Source organism: Myxocyprinus asiaticus, chromosome 22 (assembly GCF_019703515.2).
Source record: "Myxocyprinus asiaticus isolate MX2 ecotype Aquarium Trade chromosome 22, UBuf_Myxa_2, whole genome shotgun sequence".
Classification (NCBI taxonomy): domain Eukaryota; kingdom Metazoa; phylum Chordata; class Actinopteri; order Cypriniformes; family Catostomidae; genus Myxocyprinus; species Myxocyprinus asiaticus.
Window position 1 is genome coordinate 25,704,379 of NC_059365.1, and position 18,408 is coordinate 25,722,786.

At 38.8% G+C, this 18,408-nt stretch overlaps 1 protein-coding gene across 7 annotated transcripts in view; it reads left to right on the forward strand.

The window, feature by feature from the left end:
* The window catches only part of LOC127412971 (protein diaphanous homolog 2-like), a 625,488-nt gene that overhangs the window by 361,932 nt on the left and 245,148 nt on the right, over nucleotides 1-18,408 (forward strand). For all 7 annotated transcript variants that reach the window (XM_051649717.1, XM_051649721.1, XM_051649722.1 and 4 more), the window contains 2 exons: nucleotides 1,536-1,637; nucleotides 7,684-7,923. In XM_051649717.1, coding sequence (XP_051505677.1) covers nucleotides 1,536-1,637; nucleotides 7,684-7,923 — 342 coding nt within the window. The remainder of the gene's footprint in view (nucleotides 1-1,535; nucleotides 1,638-7,683; nucleotides 7,924-18,408) is intronic.

Sequence of the window (18,408 nt, forward strand, 5' to 3'; positions counted from 1 at the left end):
AGCCAATGAACCTTCCTTGGAAATCAGATGCCTGAAGTTGGCCTTACAATATGTAACCAAACTTAAAACAAATAAAGAAAACCCAGCCTATTCAGCAGTTTTCCCACTTCAGTATTCAACAATATATGCAAAAAAAAAAGACAAAAAAAAAAGATTTAGATCCACTTTCAATCTGAAAGTGGATCTAAACAGTTTGGAACAGACACATTTCTGCAAAATTCCTCCATGGGATCTCAAAAAGCCTAAAATCCATCTGGATATAACAAGGAACCAAAAATCCAAAATGCATCCAAATGAATTCCATCAACAATTTCTGACATAAGAGCAGTATACCCACAACATATCCCAATATACACAGATGGATCTAAATCTGGAAATAAAGTGGCAACAGCTTTTGCAACAAACCAACTGTGTCAGGGTATCTGCATCCCTGACCAAAGTTCAGTCTTCACAGCAGAGGCAAACACTCTACTACTGGCACTGAAAACCATTTTTAATAATAACTGACTCAAAATCATGTCTTGAAGCACTGGAAGCTACTAAAACTGATCACCCAACAATCGTGAATATTTTAATCAAACTGTCATCTCTTGAAGCAAAGAGTTTTAATATTTTTTTTTCTGTTGGGTACCTGGACACTCAGGAATCTCCGGTAATGAACAAGCAGACAGAGCTGCCAGAGAAGCACTATCTACCAAACCATTAAAATGCCCTATACCTTCCACAGATCTGAAACCAACTCTGAATGTATGCATTAAAACAAATGGCAGTCGGAGTGGGATCAGTGTTTAAACAACAAATTACGTGAAATAAATCTTGTTGTTGGAACAAGATATGTGTTCCAAGTCATTTACACATGATGCCGGATAGGACATACAAGACTCACACACCAGTTTTTACTATCAGGAGAAAACTCACCAAAGTGCTCATCTTGTCAGAACCCACAACCATTAAACATTTTTTTACTGGACTGTCATACTTCTACACATCTGAGGAACCTGTATTATTCAGTTGATACTTTTGAAAAGGTTTTTAACCAAGTGAATCCAAATTTAATTTTAAGGTTTTTAGGAAAAATTTATCTTAAACACCTAAATTTAACTCTATTTTAAATAACTAAACCATGAATGTAGCCATATAAGCTGGCATGGTGTAAAAAAATGAATGAAAGAAAGAAAGAAAGAAAGAAAAGAAAGAATTTCAGCCCACCAACTTAAGGCACAATAGCATCTGAAGCCATGGCCTCATTTAAACCCTGCTCTACTGTCTGCCGTCACTCATATCCCTGTGATATTTCATCAAATGAGAGGCAGCAGCATTGTGTTTATTTGTATTGATTGCTTATCGGATGAAAGCAGAGCCCTTGCATGCACTAAACCGATGTGTGTTGCTTGGTGAGCGATTAAGACAGATCACGATCTCCAGTTGGAACTGTGAAGCTGGCTCTGGCCCTTGTGGACTCCATCTGTCTTTCAGAGGGACATGTGTTTTCTCCTGTGACTCTGATTGGGTGTTTATGTGTGTTTTCTTTGCAGAACCTGATCAAGAACCTCCCTGAGCAGAAGGAGCTGAGCAATCTGGCTGAGCTGAAGAATGAATACGAGGAGCTTTGTGAGTCAGAGCAATTTGGCATTGTGGTGAGTACCAAGGTCTTAGTACCCCTATCCACTGGCACAACCCAATAAGACTTGTACCCCATTTTTATTTATTTTTTTCAACCTGGTCCCGTTGCTTGTGCCAGAGCCCAATCTGGAATGTAATGCCATTCTGCGCGTTTCCACTGAAGAAAAATTTATTTTTTTATTGCTCTGCACGGCAACTCCAGCCACGGTATTTTCCCATCCGTCTTACAGTTGTGCTCAAAAGTTTGCATACCCTTGGAGAATTGGTAATATATGTACCATTTTTAAAGAAAACATGAGCAGGCAAAACACTTTTTTTTTTTTTTTCTTATGGGATTCATATTCAACTGTAGGTTATAACAGAATGGCACAATCATAAATCAAAACATGGCAACAAAGAAAAAATGAAATTACCCCTGTTCAAAAGTCTGCATACCCTTAGTTTTTAATACTGTGTATTGCCCCCTTTAGCATCAATGACAGTGTGCAGTCTTTTGTAATAGTTGTCTATGAGGCCCCAAATTCTTGCAGGTGGTATAGCTGCCCATTCGTCTTGGAAAAATGCCTCCAGGTCATGCAAAGTCTTTGGTCGTCTTGCATGAACGGCACATTTAAGATCTCCCCAGAGTGGCTCGATGATATTAAGGTCAGGCGACTGTGATGGCCACTCCAGAACCTTCACCTTTTTCTGCTCTAACCACTGGAGGGTCAACTTGGCCTTGTGCTTAGGGTCAGTGTCGTGCTGGAAAGTCCAAAAGTGTCTCATGCGCAGCTTTCATGCAGAAGAATGCAAATTGTCTGCCAGTATTTTCTGATAACATGCTGCATTCATCTTGCTATCAATTTTCAAAATATTTCCCGTGCCTTTAGAGCTCACACACCCCCAAAACATCTGTGAGCCACCACCATGCTTCACAGTGGGGATGGTATTCTTTTCACTATAGGACTTGTTGACCCCTCTCCAAACATAGTGCTTATGGTTGTGACGATAAAGCTCTATTTTGGTCTCGTCACTCCAAATTACAGTGTGCCAGAAGCTGTGAGGCATGTCAAGGTGTTGTCGGGCATATTGTAACCGGGCTTTCTTGTGGCATTGGCACAGTAAAAGCTTATTTCTGGCAACTCGACCATGCAGCTAATTTTTATTCAAGTATCGTTGTATTGTGCTCCTTGAAACAACCACATCGTCTTTTTCCAGAGCAGCCTGTATTTCTCCTGAGGTTACCTGTGGGTTTTTCTTTGTATCCCGAACAATTCTTCTGGCAGTTGTGGCTGAAATCTTTCTTGGTCTACCTGACCTTGACTTGGTATCAAGAGATCCCCGAATTTTCCACTTCTTAATATGTGATTGAACAGTACTGACTGGCATTTTCAAGGCTTTATATCCTTTTCCATCTTTATAAAGTTCCATTACCTTGTTACACAGGTCTTTTGACAGTTCTTTTCTGCTCCCCATTGCTCAGTATCTAGCCTGCTCAGTGCATCCATGTAAGAGCTAACAAATTCATTGACTATTTATACACAGACACTAATTGCAATTTAAAAAGCCACAGGTGTGGGAAATTAACCTTTAATTGCCATTTAAACCTGTGTGTGTCACCTTGTGTGCCTGTAACAAGGCCAAACATTCAAGGGTATGTAAACTTTTGATCAGGGCCATTTGGGTGATTTCTGTTATCATTATGATTTAAAAAGGAGCCAAACAACTATGTGATAATAAATGGCTTCATATGATCACTATCCTTAAATAAAAGACAGTTTTTTTTTTTTTTTTTTTTTTGCATGATCAGTCATATTTTCAAAATCAATGTCAAAATGTCACAATTTCTGCCAGGGTATGCAAACTTTTGAGCACAACTTCAAATAAAAATAATTGTGTATATATATATATATATATATATATATATATATATATATATATATATATATATATATATATATATATATATATATATACCAAAATCACTATTCGGTTATTTTACATGTGTAATAAAGGTCTTCAACCCAACTCTGACCCACGATGGGACCTGACAAACCGCTAAGTTTGGGCTGGATTCGGGTCAGTTTTTCAAGTATAGGGCAAGTTAGGGGCTGTTCACATGTGTTTTTGAGTCTGTCTGCACTGTTTTTTAAAATAATTTTTCTATCTAAACGCACTGGATGGATGACTGATTGAATTTCATATTTATTTATTTTTTTTTATTTTTTTATTTTTTTTATTTATTTTTTCATCAAGTTAAAAAGAACTTACATTTTTATAAACACATCTCAGGACACCTCTGTTTTTGTTTTTTGTTTTTTTTTTTGCTCTTTTGTGCAGACAATACTTCCACAAGTGAAATGCTAAACCATTTAAAAATCAAAGCATCCCAAAGAGGCTAATATACTGCATCAGTATAACTCCACGCAAATGCCAATACTAGCATTTGGTGCCTCACTGAATTGTGAACGTGCCTGGGCAGAGTGCATAATCAGGTTTTGCACTTAAATTATGTATTTTCTATTGGTTAAGAAGACTATGTAACAGGCACTGACATTTTGATTGTTTTTGCTAGACTTAAATGCAATTTTATCATTAAAGACCTATGTATTGTGCTATTTAGGCTCATAGCTCACTGTGGACTTTTTCTCCTGCTATTTTGAGTAGTGTTTGGTGCATAGCCATTGCAATAAATGTTCTTCTTGCCCAACTCCCAACAAATAATCAAATAACCGTTCGTGAACCCTCACAGTTATCCGAATACTTGGTTACCGTGCACATCCCAATTAAGGGTATAAAGATGATCATTAAAATTACTTAGGATGTTAAAAATATGTTTTTAAAACAAGGGGTAAGTGTTGTAAACAAAGGCTCTGAGGCATTGTGTTTATTTGTTGGCAGACTATGTAGTAACATAGTCAGTTACTTTAACATATGTCATTCATGTCAGTGGAATCACAGGACGGTTCTGAGATAGATTTGCAGATTATCTAAACTCCAGCACTATTTGGATGGAAAAGGGATATTTGACACTAAAACGGCATTACAATTGCCTATCGATTTGATCTTACTCATTTTCTTGGTCTTTTCTTCCCCTCTTCCTCTTTCTTTCTCTCTCCTTTGGCTCTAGCTTTGTATTTCTCCTCTACTTTAGTCACACTCCAGTACACAACCCTTCACACATCTCTGTTCCACTTCCTCCTCTTTCTCTCCTTCACTTCCTCTCTCTCTCTGATACCAAAATCACCCTATTTTCCATTTCTGTTGTTGTTCACACCAATAGCTCTCTACTTCCGTGTGAAGGATTTTGAGCTGAAAAGCAGACTGTGAGGGGGCACCGGGAAATTAAGCACAGAGCGAGACAGAGAGAGAGACTGAGCAAGCAGGAGAAAGAAGACTGCCTTCAGGCTCCATGCAGTATCAGTGCTATTCAATATATAAAGAGACTCAGTAATGTATAATTAATAAGCCAGGAATATAAAGGGCATTTTTTATGACTAGTCAAATCTGGTAGCCTGGTTGTGACTGACAGAAGCTACGATTTTGATGAATAATAAAGAATGAGGCTTTATTTTACTACAAAGCATGATTAGATCCCAGAGTTCTTATAGTGGTAGGGCTTTTAGACTTTCTTCCTATATTGACCAAATCCCATTAACGTTGGCCTTTGTCTTGACTTTGTCTCAAATATTTAAGCTTCTTTATAGATCCAAAGTTCTGCACAGTGCGCAAGTCTACACCTGATCTGACTTGCACCTGGATTAAAGGAAAAATTCACAGTTCAATGAAAAATTCATCATTTACTCACCCTCATGTTGTAACAAGCTTGTGACTTTCTTCTGTGGAACACAGAAGGAGAAGTTTAGCAGAATGTTTGTGCTGATCTTTTACATACAATAAAAGTAAATGGGGATATGTACGGTCACGCTCAAAACATTTTTGGGTGCATTCACAGTCTGCATGCTCTTTCATTGAATGGAAAAGCGCATTCTAAACACTATATCTTCACCTTTTGTGTTCTAGGGATGAAAGAAAGTCATGAGAGTTTAGAATGACGTAAGGGTGAATAAATTAAGACACAATTTTCCATTTTGGATGAACTGTTCCTTTAAGCACTCGAATAATTCCTGTTATACATAGGAACTCTGTAATGCACGGTTCTTTCTTGCTTGATGCATATGCATTCTTTCACTGATTTTATGGCGCCTCTGACATACGTGTCTTTGACAGCAGATTCTCACAGATATCAATGCTGAGCAGGGTAACAGAATGTCTCCCTCATGCTCAGTGTTGTGTCTTTCACTACCTATGTCTTTGGAGGGTGTAATGAAGTGCACTGTGACAGTCTCCTCCTGTGACTGAGCTCAAAGCAGGTAATATACAGGCAGCACCTCATCAACAGTACCTCACACGGCTCCTCTGGGAAATAAGTCTCTCTCAGCTCCTTTCCCTCCAGAGCCGTCACCAACTCACCCTCTTTTACTGTTATTTCCTCTTATACAGAGAAATCAAATCTGGGGGTGCAGGGAGGAGGTGGGGTGGTGTGGCACACGGGGGCGTGGAGCCGACTCGATTTTTATTGTATTTCTTTATCGCAACTTGCTCATACAGATGAATAAATGTGAGCGGTAATAGAACATCCTGCATGCGTCTCTGTGCTGCCTGCAAGCGCCGGATTATGCAGAAATCTGAAGCGAGAGTGTCTGAGGTCACCCTTCTTTACATGCAGCCCATGTAGGATCCTTGTTGTTGTTGTTTTTTGTCTGCGCTCTCCTTCCTCTCCTCCTCGCTGACTTTTTACTGAAATGTCATCTGACTCCAGCCCCAGATCCTCTAATATTGTTACTAATATTGTATACTATATATGTACTATATATACAGTACATACGTGTATTTATACATCAATCAGCCACAACATTAAAACCACCTGCCTAATATAGTGTAGGTCCCCCTTGTGCCGCCAAAACAGCACCAACCCGCATCTGAGTGGTATATATGCACTAGCCACCACTTTATTAGGTACATATGTACACCTACTTATTTTTGCGATTATCTAATCAGCCAATCCTGTGGCAGCAGTGTATTGCATAAAATCACTGTAAGAACATAAAGCTGAGGCTGCAGTGGGCACAGGCTGACCAAAATTGGACAGTTAAAGACTGGAAAAACATAGCCTGGTCTGATGAATCTCGATTACTGCTGAGGTTCACAGATGTTAGGCCCACTGCAGCCTCAGCTTTCTGTTCTTGGCTGACAGAATTGGAACCCGACGTGGTCTTCTGCTGTTGTAGCCAGCAGCCTCAAGTTTCAACGAGTTGTGCATTCTGAGATGCTAGTCTGCTCACTATAATTGTACAGAGTGGTTATCTGAGTTGCCGTAGCATTTCTGTCTGTTCAAACAAGTCTGGTCATTCTCCATTGACCTCTCTCATCAACAAGGCCTTTCCGTCTGTAGAACTGCCGCTCACTGGATGTTTTTTTGTTGTTGTTTTTTTTGTCACCCTTCTGAGTAAACTCTAGAGACTGTTGTATTCTGACAAACAGTATAGCAGCATTTCCAGTACATTGTCATGTGTATTTTGTTGATTCATGTCTTTTATTTTGAAATGTTTAGTTCCTGATTCCCTTGTCATGTGATTTCTGTTTTCCCTCCATGTTCATGTGTCATGTTTTCATTGGTTTATTGTTTAATTAGCTTGTTATGAGTTCTGTTTGTTCATTGGTTTATGTTCTCCCATGTCTTGTATTTAAGCCCTCATGTTTTCATTGTCTGGTTGTCAAGTATTGAATGTGAGTGTAGAAGTTTATGTCAGGCCACGTTTATTGTCAAGTCAAGTTTTTGTCAAGTCAAGTTTTTAGTCAAGCCATGTTCATGTTTATATTTAGTTAGGGTTTTTGGATTTCACGTTCTGTAATTAAAACTGCACTTGGGTTCTCATCATCTTCATCTTCATCTTCATTGCCAGCAGCCAGCACACATTACATACATTATATTACATTAGTCTGTGATATGATATTGGAAGATATGTGTTATGATAACTAAGGATGTGTTTAATTTAAGTCGTTCTCTTCCCATTTCAGATGAGCTCAGTGAAGATGCTGCGTCCTCGGCTGAATGGGATCCTGTTCAAGCTGACGTTTGAGGAGCAGGTGAACAATATCCGGCCAGATATCATGAACGTGGCAATCGCCTGCGAGGAGGTGAAGAAAAGTGAGGGTTTCAGCATGTTGCTGGAGATGGTGCTGCTGATCGGGAATTACATGAACGCCGGCTCCCGAAACGCTCAGACGTTTGGCTTCAACATCAGCTTCCTCTGCAAGGTACTACTTTAATATATATATATATATATATATATATAGACACACACACACACACACACACACACACACACACACACACACTGTTGAGCCAAAACATTATGACCACTCACAGGTGAAGCGAATAACATTGATGATCTACTAACAAGGCCACATGTCATGGTCTGGGTAGATTAGATGGTAAGCAAACAATCAGTTCTCGTAGTCAACATGTTGAATGCAGGAGAAATGGGCAGGAGTGAAGACCTGAGCGACTTTGATAAGGGCCAAATTGTTATGGCCGGATGACTGGGTTAGAGCTGAAACTGCAAGACTTGTGGTGTGCTCACGGTCAACAGTGGTGAGTACCTACCGACATTGGTCCGAGGAGGGACAAACCACAAACCGGTGACAGTGTGTTGGGCACCCAAGGCTAATCGATGCACTAGGTCAACAAAGCTATCCCATCTGGTCCAAACTGACAGAAGGTCTACTGTGGCATAAGTCACAGAAAATTTCAGTAATGGTTACGGGAGGAATGTGTCACAATATACAGTGCATTGCACCCTGCTGCGTATGGAGCTGCGTGGCCCCAGACCGCTCGGAGTGCCCATGAAGACCCCTGTCCACCATCGAAAGTGCCTACAATGGGCACACAAGCACCGGAACTAGACCTAGGAGCAGTGGAAGAAGGTTAACTGGACCTAGGAGTATTGGAAGAAGGTTGCCTGGTCTGATCAATCCCGTTTTATTTTACATCACTTGGATGGCTGTGTACCTGTGTATGTTTACATGGGGAAGTGATGGCACCAGGATGCACTGTGGGAAGACAACAAGCCGGTGGAGGGAGTGTGATGCTCTGGGCAATGTTCTGCTGGGAAACCCTGGGTACGGCCATTCATGTGGACGTCAATTTGACTTGTGCTACCTAACTAAACATAGTTAAAGACCAGGTACACTCCTCAATGGCAGTGGTATTTCCTGATGGTAATGGCCTCTTTCAGCATGATAATGTGCCCTGCCACATTGTTTGGGAATAGTTTGAGGAGCATGATGAAGAACTCAAGGTGTTGCCCTGTCTTCCAAATTCCTCCGATCTCAATACGATTGGACCAACATGTCAGATCTACGGCAGACTTGAAGGATCTGCTGCTAATGTCTTGGTGCCAGATACCACAGGACACCTTAAGGGGTCTTGTAGAGTCCACGCCTCGGCGGGTCAATCACGATTGATCACAATTAATTAATGGTACATAATACATTACAACAAACATTAAAAAAAAATCATCATACATATTTAATTTATGTGTTGTCTTAAAGAACTTGCAATAAATTGGTTAGTCATCATTTGTTTTAAATAAAATAAATGAACATATACGTTCAAATGTTTTTTTTTTTTTTTTTTTTTTTTTTTCTCGGATAAAGTTAATTAGACAATTTTACAGGTATAAATCTTTGATACAAGTGTTTGTTTGCATGCCATAAAATCATTGGACATGCTGACAACTTAGGGTTATTGTTACAGAGAGATTGTCGTTTTGAATAAAAGTTAGCTAAATGACAAAGTAAAGTACAAACGTATGTGTTTAGAGCCATTTTCTAAGTTGAAATAGTCATGGAATTGATATGGGTCTCAGGTGCCATAGCTGTCTTGGATATAGTGAGAGGTGACAGTTATGGGAACAAGCAATTCTACACTTCCAACTCTGCTAGAATAGCAGTATACTGTAGAATATCATATCTAAATTTATGAGTTTCTTCACTGGTTATTTATAAAGCCTGCAGGTAAGCCTCCCTCCATGAAGCATTAAAACTGTTACCAGAATGTGTATGAAAACTGCAACTGCTGTTGTTATGTGTATGTAAGATGGACATCTGGCTGTGTGTTTTACAAGCTGATTTGGATGGTGAAGCCATTCGGTCCCCCCCCCCCCCCGTTCCCAGGCAGACAGAACTACCCCGTCACTCTCAGTTGCATCTCTTTGATGGTCTTGTCATATACTCAGAGGCATCCCAGATGCTGCTGGGACACAAGTGTCCCAACCACAGGGGTTTAAGTTGGAGTCAGTTGTGGGACAGCTGAATGGTTGTTTTAACCTCTTGTTTTTCTCTTTCTTTTTTTTTTTTTTCAGTTATTTACTGTTGAGCACTGATGGACCTGTTTCTGAATGCTATTGAGTCACTGAATTACAGATTGATCTGGAAAGTAATTTAAAAAGCTGAGGCAATTTCATTTAACAGTTGTATAGTGAGATTTTTAATCAATGTTCTTTTTTACGCCACTCTCTGAAACACCTCATTACCACCTCGCATTTGTGCTTGTAAACATTCGAGCCCCTGATGAACATTTCACATTCTGTTAAAGTGTGCTTGCATGCAAATTGGAACTTGATTAAAAATGAAGATGGAGTTTGTGTTGTCAAAAACTGCATGCACATCCACATTTAATGTAAGATTGTCATTCAGCTCCTAAGTTTTACATATTTATGTTCTTTGCCACATTTGGTCTCATGGATACACACAAGGCCACAATACGAATTTGGACACTCAATTCACACTTAAAAATGTATGATTGTCTTGCACGAATATCAAACAAAGTGTTTTTTTTTTATTTATTTATTTATTTTTTATATAGCACAGAACATTTTGAAAAGTTTGTTTGGTTTCAAATGATAAAATAATGGATATATTGTTTAAAATAAAGATAGTATTTGGACACTTTCAGATTTTGTGGAACATGTATATAGTTAATGTGACTACATCTGTGGTTGCTCTGCTACCTGTGTGAACTTGATGGGAACTGACTACATACATCCAATAAATATCAACTTGAGACCAGTTGTTTAAAAGTAATTGACAAAATGGGTAAGGAAAGTTAGTTCTGGGAAAAGGTTTAGCACAATTTTGTTTGCAGCAGCAATTTTATTTTTATTTATTTTATTTATTGTTAGTGTCCACTGTAGCTCAGGCTTTTTTGATTACATTTGTACCTTATGACATTTTCCATTGTTTAAGTGTCGGGGGTTTGGAGGTGACATGGACATTAGGTGGCTGGTTTTCTCTTTTTTTTATGATTTGTGCTGGATGGTGTTATGGCCCAAAGGGAGGACACCCCTAACGTATGACCCTGCCCTGAGCATGGGCAGCTGAGTGGGAGAGGATCCAGTGGCCATCAGAGCTCTTTGTTTGGCAGTATTTCCCACACTAGGCTTTGTTCTCAAGTGCCAACAGGGTAGACATCTCTTTTGCTCTTATCAGTTGTGCTCTGCCTGTGTGTGGTGTGCCCTTAAAGGGATAGTTCACCCCAAAATGAAAATTATCATAATTGAATCACCCTCATGCCAACCCAGATGTGTATGACTTTTTTCTTCTTTCTTTTTTACATAGGACTACAGTGGTTAAAACTATATCTTCTGTAGCGATATGTTGGTGAGAAACAGATCAATTTTGAAGTTGTTTTATACTATCAATTCTCCCTGCCGCGGTGATATGTACGAAGAATTTGAATCGGCAAAATCAAAAGTAGAAGAATGTCAAAGTGAAAGTGAAACTGCAGCTTGATAGTAAAAAATGACTTAAATATTAATATGTTTCTCACCCACACTTTACAATATTGCTTCTGAAGATATAGATTCAAATACTGATGTCGTATGGATGACTTTTATGCTGCCTTTATGTGCTTTTTGGACCTTCAAAATTACCCTTTCACTTGCATTTTGAGGACCTACAGAGCTGAGATATTCTTTGAAAAATTATTGTTTGTGTTCAGCAGAAGGAAGAAAGTCATAAACATCTGGGATGGCATGAGGGTGAATAAATGATGAATTTAAATTTTTAAGCAGCTCTTTCATAAATTCAAGGTTTATGTCAGACATTATGTTGACATTGTTGACGTAGTGCGTGTAATTTCTGCGACACTAGTGCCACCAAACGGAACTGCAAAAATAGCACCACAGAGATGCACTGTTTGGCTTACTTATAGTTGCCTCTGCATATTAAGTTGGGATTGGAGAAAGTTTTTAAACTCCAAAAAAGTTATATGTACTTCAGCTTTAAGATTCTTGGTGGGACACTAGCATACCGAACATCCATCCATCCTTCCTTCCTTCCTTTTCTTTCTTTCTTTCAAACTTTCTTTCAAGCTTTCTTGTTGCTTCAGTAGAGCATTTACATTTGTCAGGCACATATTTATGGAATATTAGTGAAGTGCCTGCAGTGCAGACAGCTTTTTGCTCGAGCACTGATTAGGCTGTTATTGATGGACAAATGGAAATGCCCACAGTCTCAATCAGTTCAGTCAAGTAAATGTTCCCCTACATGGCAGACCTCAGCTCACCAACAAGCTCATCAGTGAGGGCCGGTCATGGGCTGACCTGTTATCCACAGCTCTCTTTGTCACACTCACTGTGGATCTCATTTGCATATTTCAGAAGTTTTTTTGAGGTTAACATGGTTGTTATCTCTGGCTGTAGTCAATTTGAAAAATCATAGCTGTGTTTAAGCCCCTCTGCTTATCTACATCTGGTATTATCAAATAAACATCTCACCACTTCCACCACTGCCAGTGAGCTTTGTAGTTTTTTTTAATTTGTTTTTCTAGACTGCAATGTTGCCGTTTCTCACTCCTCATCAGAGAAGCGCAGCTTTGTCAATTTTCAGGCAGTGGTATACAGAATAAGTCAACTGATTCCAGCGGTTCTATGCACAGAAGTCACTCCACTCAGACAGAACTTACAAGATATATTTGTGGCGAGCAGGGGGCCGTGGCCGAGCGATGAGGAGGGACAGCTGGGGAAGAATGATCGTAATCAGCCGGAAGAGGGATAAAGAGGTGCCGCAGTCAGAGAGAGAGAGAGAGATGCACAAAGCCTGTCTGTGTGTGTCTTTATGTTTATACTTTGCTGGCTGAAAAGTAGTGTGTGTTTTAATGTGTTGCTGAAAAGCAAATTTTTTTGTTATACACTGTAAAGTGTCCATTAAATGTCTTATGTGGATTGTTCAACCGGCTCCTACTTCCACCTCCTTAAAGGCAGAGGTCTGCCATATTGGTGCCTAAACCCAGGATTGGAGGAGGAAGACGCTGTCCTGGAGCCCTCACCGTTGGCTGAGAATCGCGACGCCATGGAGACAATCGATCCGGTGGTGATGGAGCGGATCGTCAGCTGGCGATCGAAAGGGCCTACTGAGTGGATCCAGTGCCATCGCCTGGCGTCGCAGCATGTTCGGGAGCCGGAGAGTTTTTTTTTTTTTTTTTCTCTCTCTCCCTCCTCTCTCTCTCTCTCTGCTCTCGCTCCTTTCTCTTTCTCCCTTCTTGCCCTTCTTAAGAAAGGCAGATGTCTGCCACAATATTTAGTGCCCTACTCTTTTTGTGATGCTATAGTTTATTTTTTTTAAGCTTTACAGACTGTTTACAGACACCTAAAGTAGAGTTTGCTTTCATAGACATTATATACAGTAAATTATATATATATATATATAGCCATTGCCTTTCTTTTTGTAGGTCACTTGATTAGAATGAGTTGGCAGTCATCCCGGTCAGTGGAGAGTCATTTTCGCCCTCTGTCGGTCTGTAGCTTTGTTGTCCCCAATGTCTGCTGCTTGACCTTGTTCTTATGAACTGCTGTCTTTAAAATTTTAAAGATGGAAGCAACCTGACACTCACTGTATCCCTCTGTCAGCAAAGCCAAAATTGAGCCCTTCTTTTCCTCAGAAAATAAATATCCTTTCTGTCCTGTAAGGGCTCTGTAATACTCCAGTCTTGGGTTATGTACAGTATACATAACTCTTTTGGCATGGTCAATTTTTGTTATTTTTTTATTTATTTATTTTTTTTTAAATTATTATTATTTCAATTACTTTTGAGGTACTACTAGCACTGTTTTTGCCATCCAGCTGGTCCTATTGCAAGATGTTAGTGAAAGCAGTGGTTGTTATACTTTTCCTGGTAAAATAAGATTTGGTTCAGGTGATCACCCTAATCAGTACCTCATTAAGTAGAATGAGGTGTGCTTGTGTTGGAATTCAACAGACACTGGAATGGAATGGTCGCCATACATGTATAGATGTTGATTTAAGAAAAATTTGGAGCGGCCTCTTAATTTTTTCTAAAGCAATATATATATTATATCAGCAATGTCACACAATTAAGAATGCAATATGACACTACATCAACACTGCTGATTTAGGGCCATACAGCACAATTACAAGTGTGATATTATGTTATATACAACAGTTCAATGAACAAATTAGGAAAAACTAAGTACGGTCACAAAAAACACATTTGTGCATGGAACTACTTTCTTACGCAACGGATCAGAATCTGCAGTTGCTAGTTCAAACCAAATTATGCATCCAAGCCTTTGTTAGTAATTCAAAAATTTAACTTTAGAATTAAATCACAGCTTGGCCTGTTTCTAACAAGTTATTGGAGAAGTGTGTGAGTGTGTGTGTATGAAAGAGAGAGAGAGAGAGAGAGAGAGATGGAGCGTGTGCTTGTTGATGATGCTGTAGTCTGTTAGTCTGGCGGCCAAAAGTTTGGAATAATGTACAGATTGTGCTGTTTCAGAAGGAAATTGGTACTTTATTTCACCAAAATGGCATTCAACTCTTCACCAAGTATAGTCAGGACATTACTGATGTAAAAAAACAACACCATCACTATTTGAAAAAAAGTAATTTTTGATCAAATCTAGACAGGCCCCATCACCTTATCCTTGAGTAATCATGCTAAATTGTTAATTTGGTACTAGGAAATCACTTTCCACTATATCAAACACAGCTGAAAGCTATTTGGTTTGTTAAATGAAGCTTAACATTGTCTTTGTGTTTGTTTTTGAGTTGCCACAGTCTGCAATAGACTGGCATGTCTTAAGGTCAAAATTAGGTCAAAAATGGCAAAAAAGAAACAGCTTTCTCTAGAAACTCGTCAGTCAATCATTGTTTTGAGGAATGAAGGCTATATAATGCTTGAAATTGCCAAAAAAAAAAAAAAAAAAAACCTGAAGAACCACAAAGGTGTACACTACAGTCTTCAAAAACAAAGGACAACTGTCTCTAACAAGGACAGAAAGAGATGTGGAAGGCCAGATGTACAACTAAACAAGAGTATAAGTACATCAGAGTCTCTAGTTTGAGAAATAGATGCCTCATGTGTCCTCAGCTGACAGCTTCATTGAATTCTACCCGCTCAACACCAGTTTCATGTACAACAGTAAAGAGAAGACTCAGGGGTGCAGGCCTTATGGGAAGAATTGCAAAGAAAAAGCCACTTTTGAAACAGAAAAACAAAAAGAAAAGAAAACAAGTGGGCAAAGAAACACAGACATTGGACAACAGATAATTGGAAAAGAGTGTTATGGATCTTAACCCCATTGAGCTTTTGTGGGATCAGCTAGACTGTAATGTGAGTGAGAAGTGCCCGACAAGACAGCCACATCTATGGCAAGTGTTAAAGGAAGTGTAGGGTGAAATGTCACCTGAGTATCTGGACAAACTGACAGCTAGAATGCCAAGGATCTGCAAAGCTGTCATTGCTGCACATGGAGGATTTTTTGATGAGAATTCTTTGAAGTAGTTTAAGAAGTTCTGAATTATTTTTCATTTATTTATTTTTTTTTTATTTTTTATTTTGATTTATTTTTTTCAAATTGTAATAGTAATTTTTCATGTTATTAATGTCCTGACTATACATTGTGATCAGTTGAATGTCACTTTCTTTCCATAAGAGCAAAATCTGTACATTATTCCAAACTTTTGGCCGCCTGTGTGTGTGTGTGTGTGTGTGTGTGTATGTATGTGTGTATATATATTGTAACCACTACACACCAGAAGACATGTTAAAAAAAAAAAAACCTATAAGGGTAATAGTTGTTATTGTTTCATTTTGAAATTGGGCTGTCACCACTGTAGACTTTGAGGGGGAGACACTGCCATATTTAGATCAGTGGTCGACTAATATTGTTTTCTAATAGTTTGACTACCCCCAAATCCTAAATATATGTTTACAGTCTTGATTAAATACACATTTTTTAGATAGAATATCAAGTGAATATTTGAAAAGAGACTCAACTTTTTCTTTTCTTTTTTTTTCATGGGAGAAATCTAGTAGTCTTGGCCTTCATCTCTAAGAGACACACAAGGTATCTCACCTCTTTTAAGCTTCAGTTAATCTTACAGAAGTATATGTGAGTGCAGCGAGTAACCTTCTGTTATGGATTCTTGACTCCCTGTCATATACTTTTCAAAAAAGTAACTTCTGTAGAGAAGATTTGACATATTTCAGGAAAGGTAGACTCTGAGGAATGCACACAAAGATTATGGCAACTTCAAATGAAATCAACCATGTGTAAAGGCTTACAGCACAGCAAAGCCCCTTTCAAAGCTACAAGCATGAAAATGTGTTAAATTACAGATAATGTTCATTAAATCTGGATTTTCTCTCTACTTTTAGGGTTGTTTGAGCATGATTCTTCCTAGTAGAGATGTCCTTAAAGTTGTAAAGAACAAACATCATTTATTTATTTATTTATTTATTTATTTATTTATTTTACTTTGTTAGACAGATTGGATGTTTTTAGTTGGAATTTCAAAGTGAAAGTGCATTCTTACCTCAATCTGTAGGTTACCAACATGTAGATTTTCATAAACAGAAGAAAGTGAAATATACTAAGTTGATGAATACACTATACTCACTTAAACTTATATTCACTGTCTCTTCACTGTTTCACATCTTGTTAGAGATTCTCCCTGCACTGTTTGTCTTGCTTACAGATCTGGAGTGGAGGGTGTGCTCATGAACAAATTAACTCCCTGAGCTACCTCACTCCCCACCCCAAAAGTGCCAGAGGTGTAGCCTGGGGCTCTCTGATTTTCACTTGTCATTCTTACTAAGCAAACTTGCCTCATGGCCGGCTATGAGCTTTTAGATTAGTCTATTGGCCACAGTTCCAGTCTAGGCTCTCTGCCATTGGTAGACAAAATATGCCAGTCGCCAGCAGCGTCTCAGTATCTTTCTTCCGCCATGCCCCTCAGCTGTTGTATACTGGAGTGTTACTTCCCCATAGTTTTCTCTACTAAAAAAAAACAAAACAAAACAAATGACTTCTGTGAAGATATATGCACAATCAGTGCCTGTAAACTGAAGGTCCTTTGGCAAAATGTGTAATTGAGCAATCAGAGATGACAGTCCTTTAGGTGGTCTGAGATTTCTTAGTCCCTATTGCCTCTCATGTCTGTTATTAGCTAATTGTTCTTGAAGATTTATATCTTTCGGATGTCTCAATGGATGCTCATTGTTATTCCGTTGAAGTCCTCAACATACTTCTACGAATATTGAAATGGGTGGTTTGGGTATATTCAAGTATTCTTACTAGACAGAACATCTTTCTCTATTTCACATCACTCTCCTTTTTATCTCTTCTTTTATAGTATTGTTTTAAGTGACTAAGCAATTTCAGATGCACTGACATTGTACCTCTATGTTTAAAAAGGCAATTTTGCACATTAGCTTAGACAAAATCCTCATAAAGAGATTCTTCTGAAATGTTGGCTGAATATAAATTATAGTATCGGCACAGAAAAGCCTGCTTTGCATTATTACAGTGAGGCGACAATTCAATTAGGAATGTAATAGCTTTAGCACGATGAATACTTCGAAGCCTATGACTCACCATGCTTATCCAGTCAACAGTGTGGGCAGTGGTTGTGTATGACATTTTCAAATCATCGTCGCCTTGGCTTTTTTACTGCCTACCCGAGTCCAGGCTTATGACAGGAATAGGTGGCCAATAAGAGGAGGGACACAACAAACCCTGCTGGCACTGTGAGAAGAGGGGTATCTGATGCTTGTTGTGCCACATCTATGCTGCCATAAATCCTGTATCACGTTTTGTTGAGCAGAGCAAGGCTGCCACTAAGACGATGACCGCATGGATCTACCATCCCTTCTGTACAAACTGATAGTGATAGGCTGATCAGCCGATATAAACTCATCATTTGGCCACTAAACGATAACTGTGTCAGCTTGACTGATTAGCAGAAGTGTTAGTTTCCCCTTGTGACAGTTCCAAAATAAACAGACATATGAATCAATATTTTATCAAAATTATCAATATAAATATAAATATTTGATTCAATATTGTGTACAATAGTGTTCATTTAATTTCTGTTATTTTTGCTATCATTTAATTACACTATATAATAACAATGTGTATATCAGCATTAGATAGGCTATCAGCCACATTGGTATTTAAAACTCATTTCGGTCGACCACCTTGAATTCCTCAAGCACATGACTGGCTTTTTGACCCCATTTACACCTGGTATTAAGATGCGTCTCAGGTGAGACAGTCACATGTGGTCAGGTGAGACACATCGCTGTTTACACCTGGTCACTTAAATGCATCTCCTGTGACCACTTGTGTTTGGATTTGGAGGGTCTCTGTTTCATGATGACATACATCAATCTCTATGTCAGCATCTTACTGCATTAAATTGAAGTGAAACATAGTC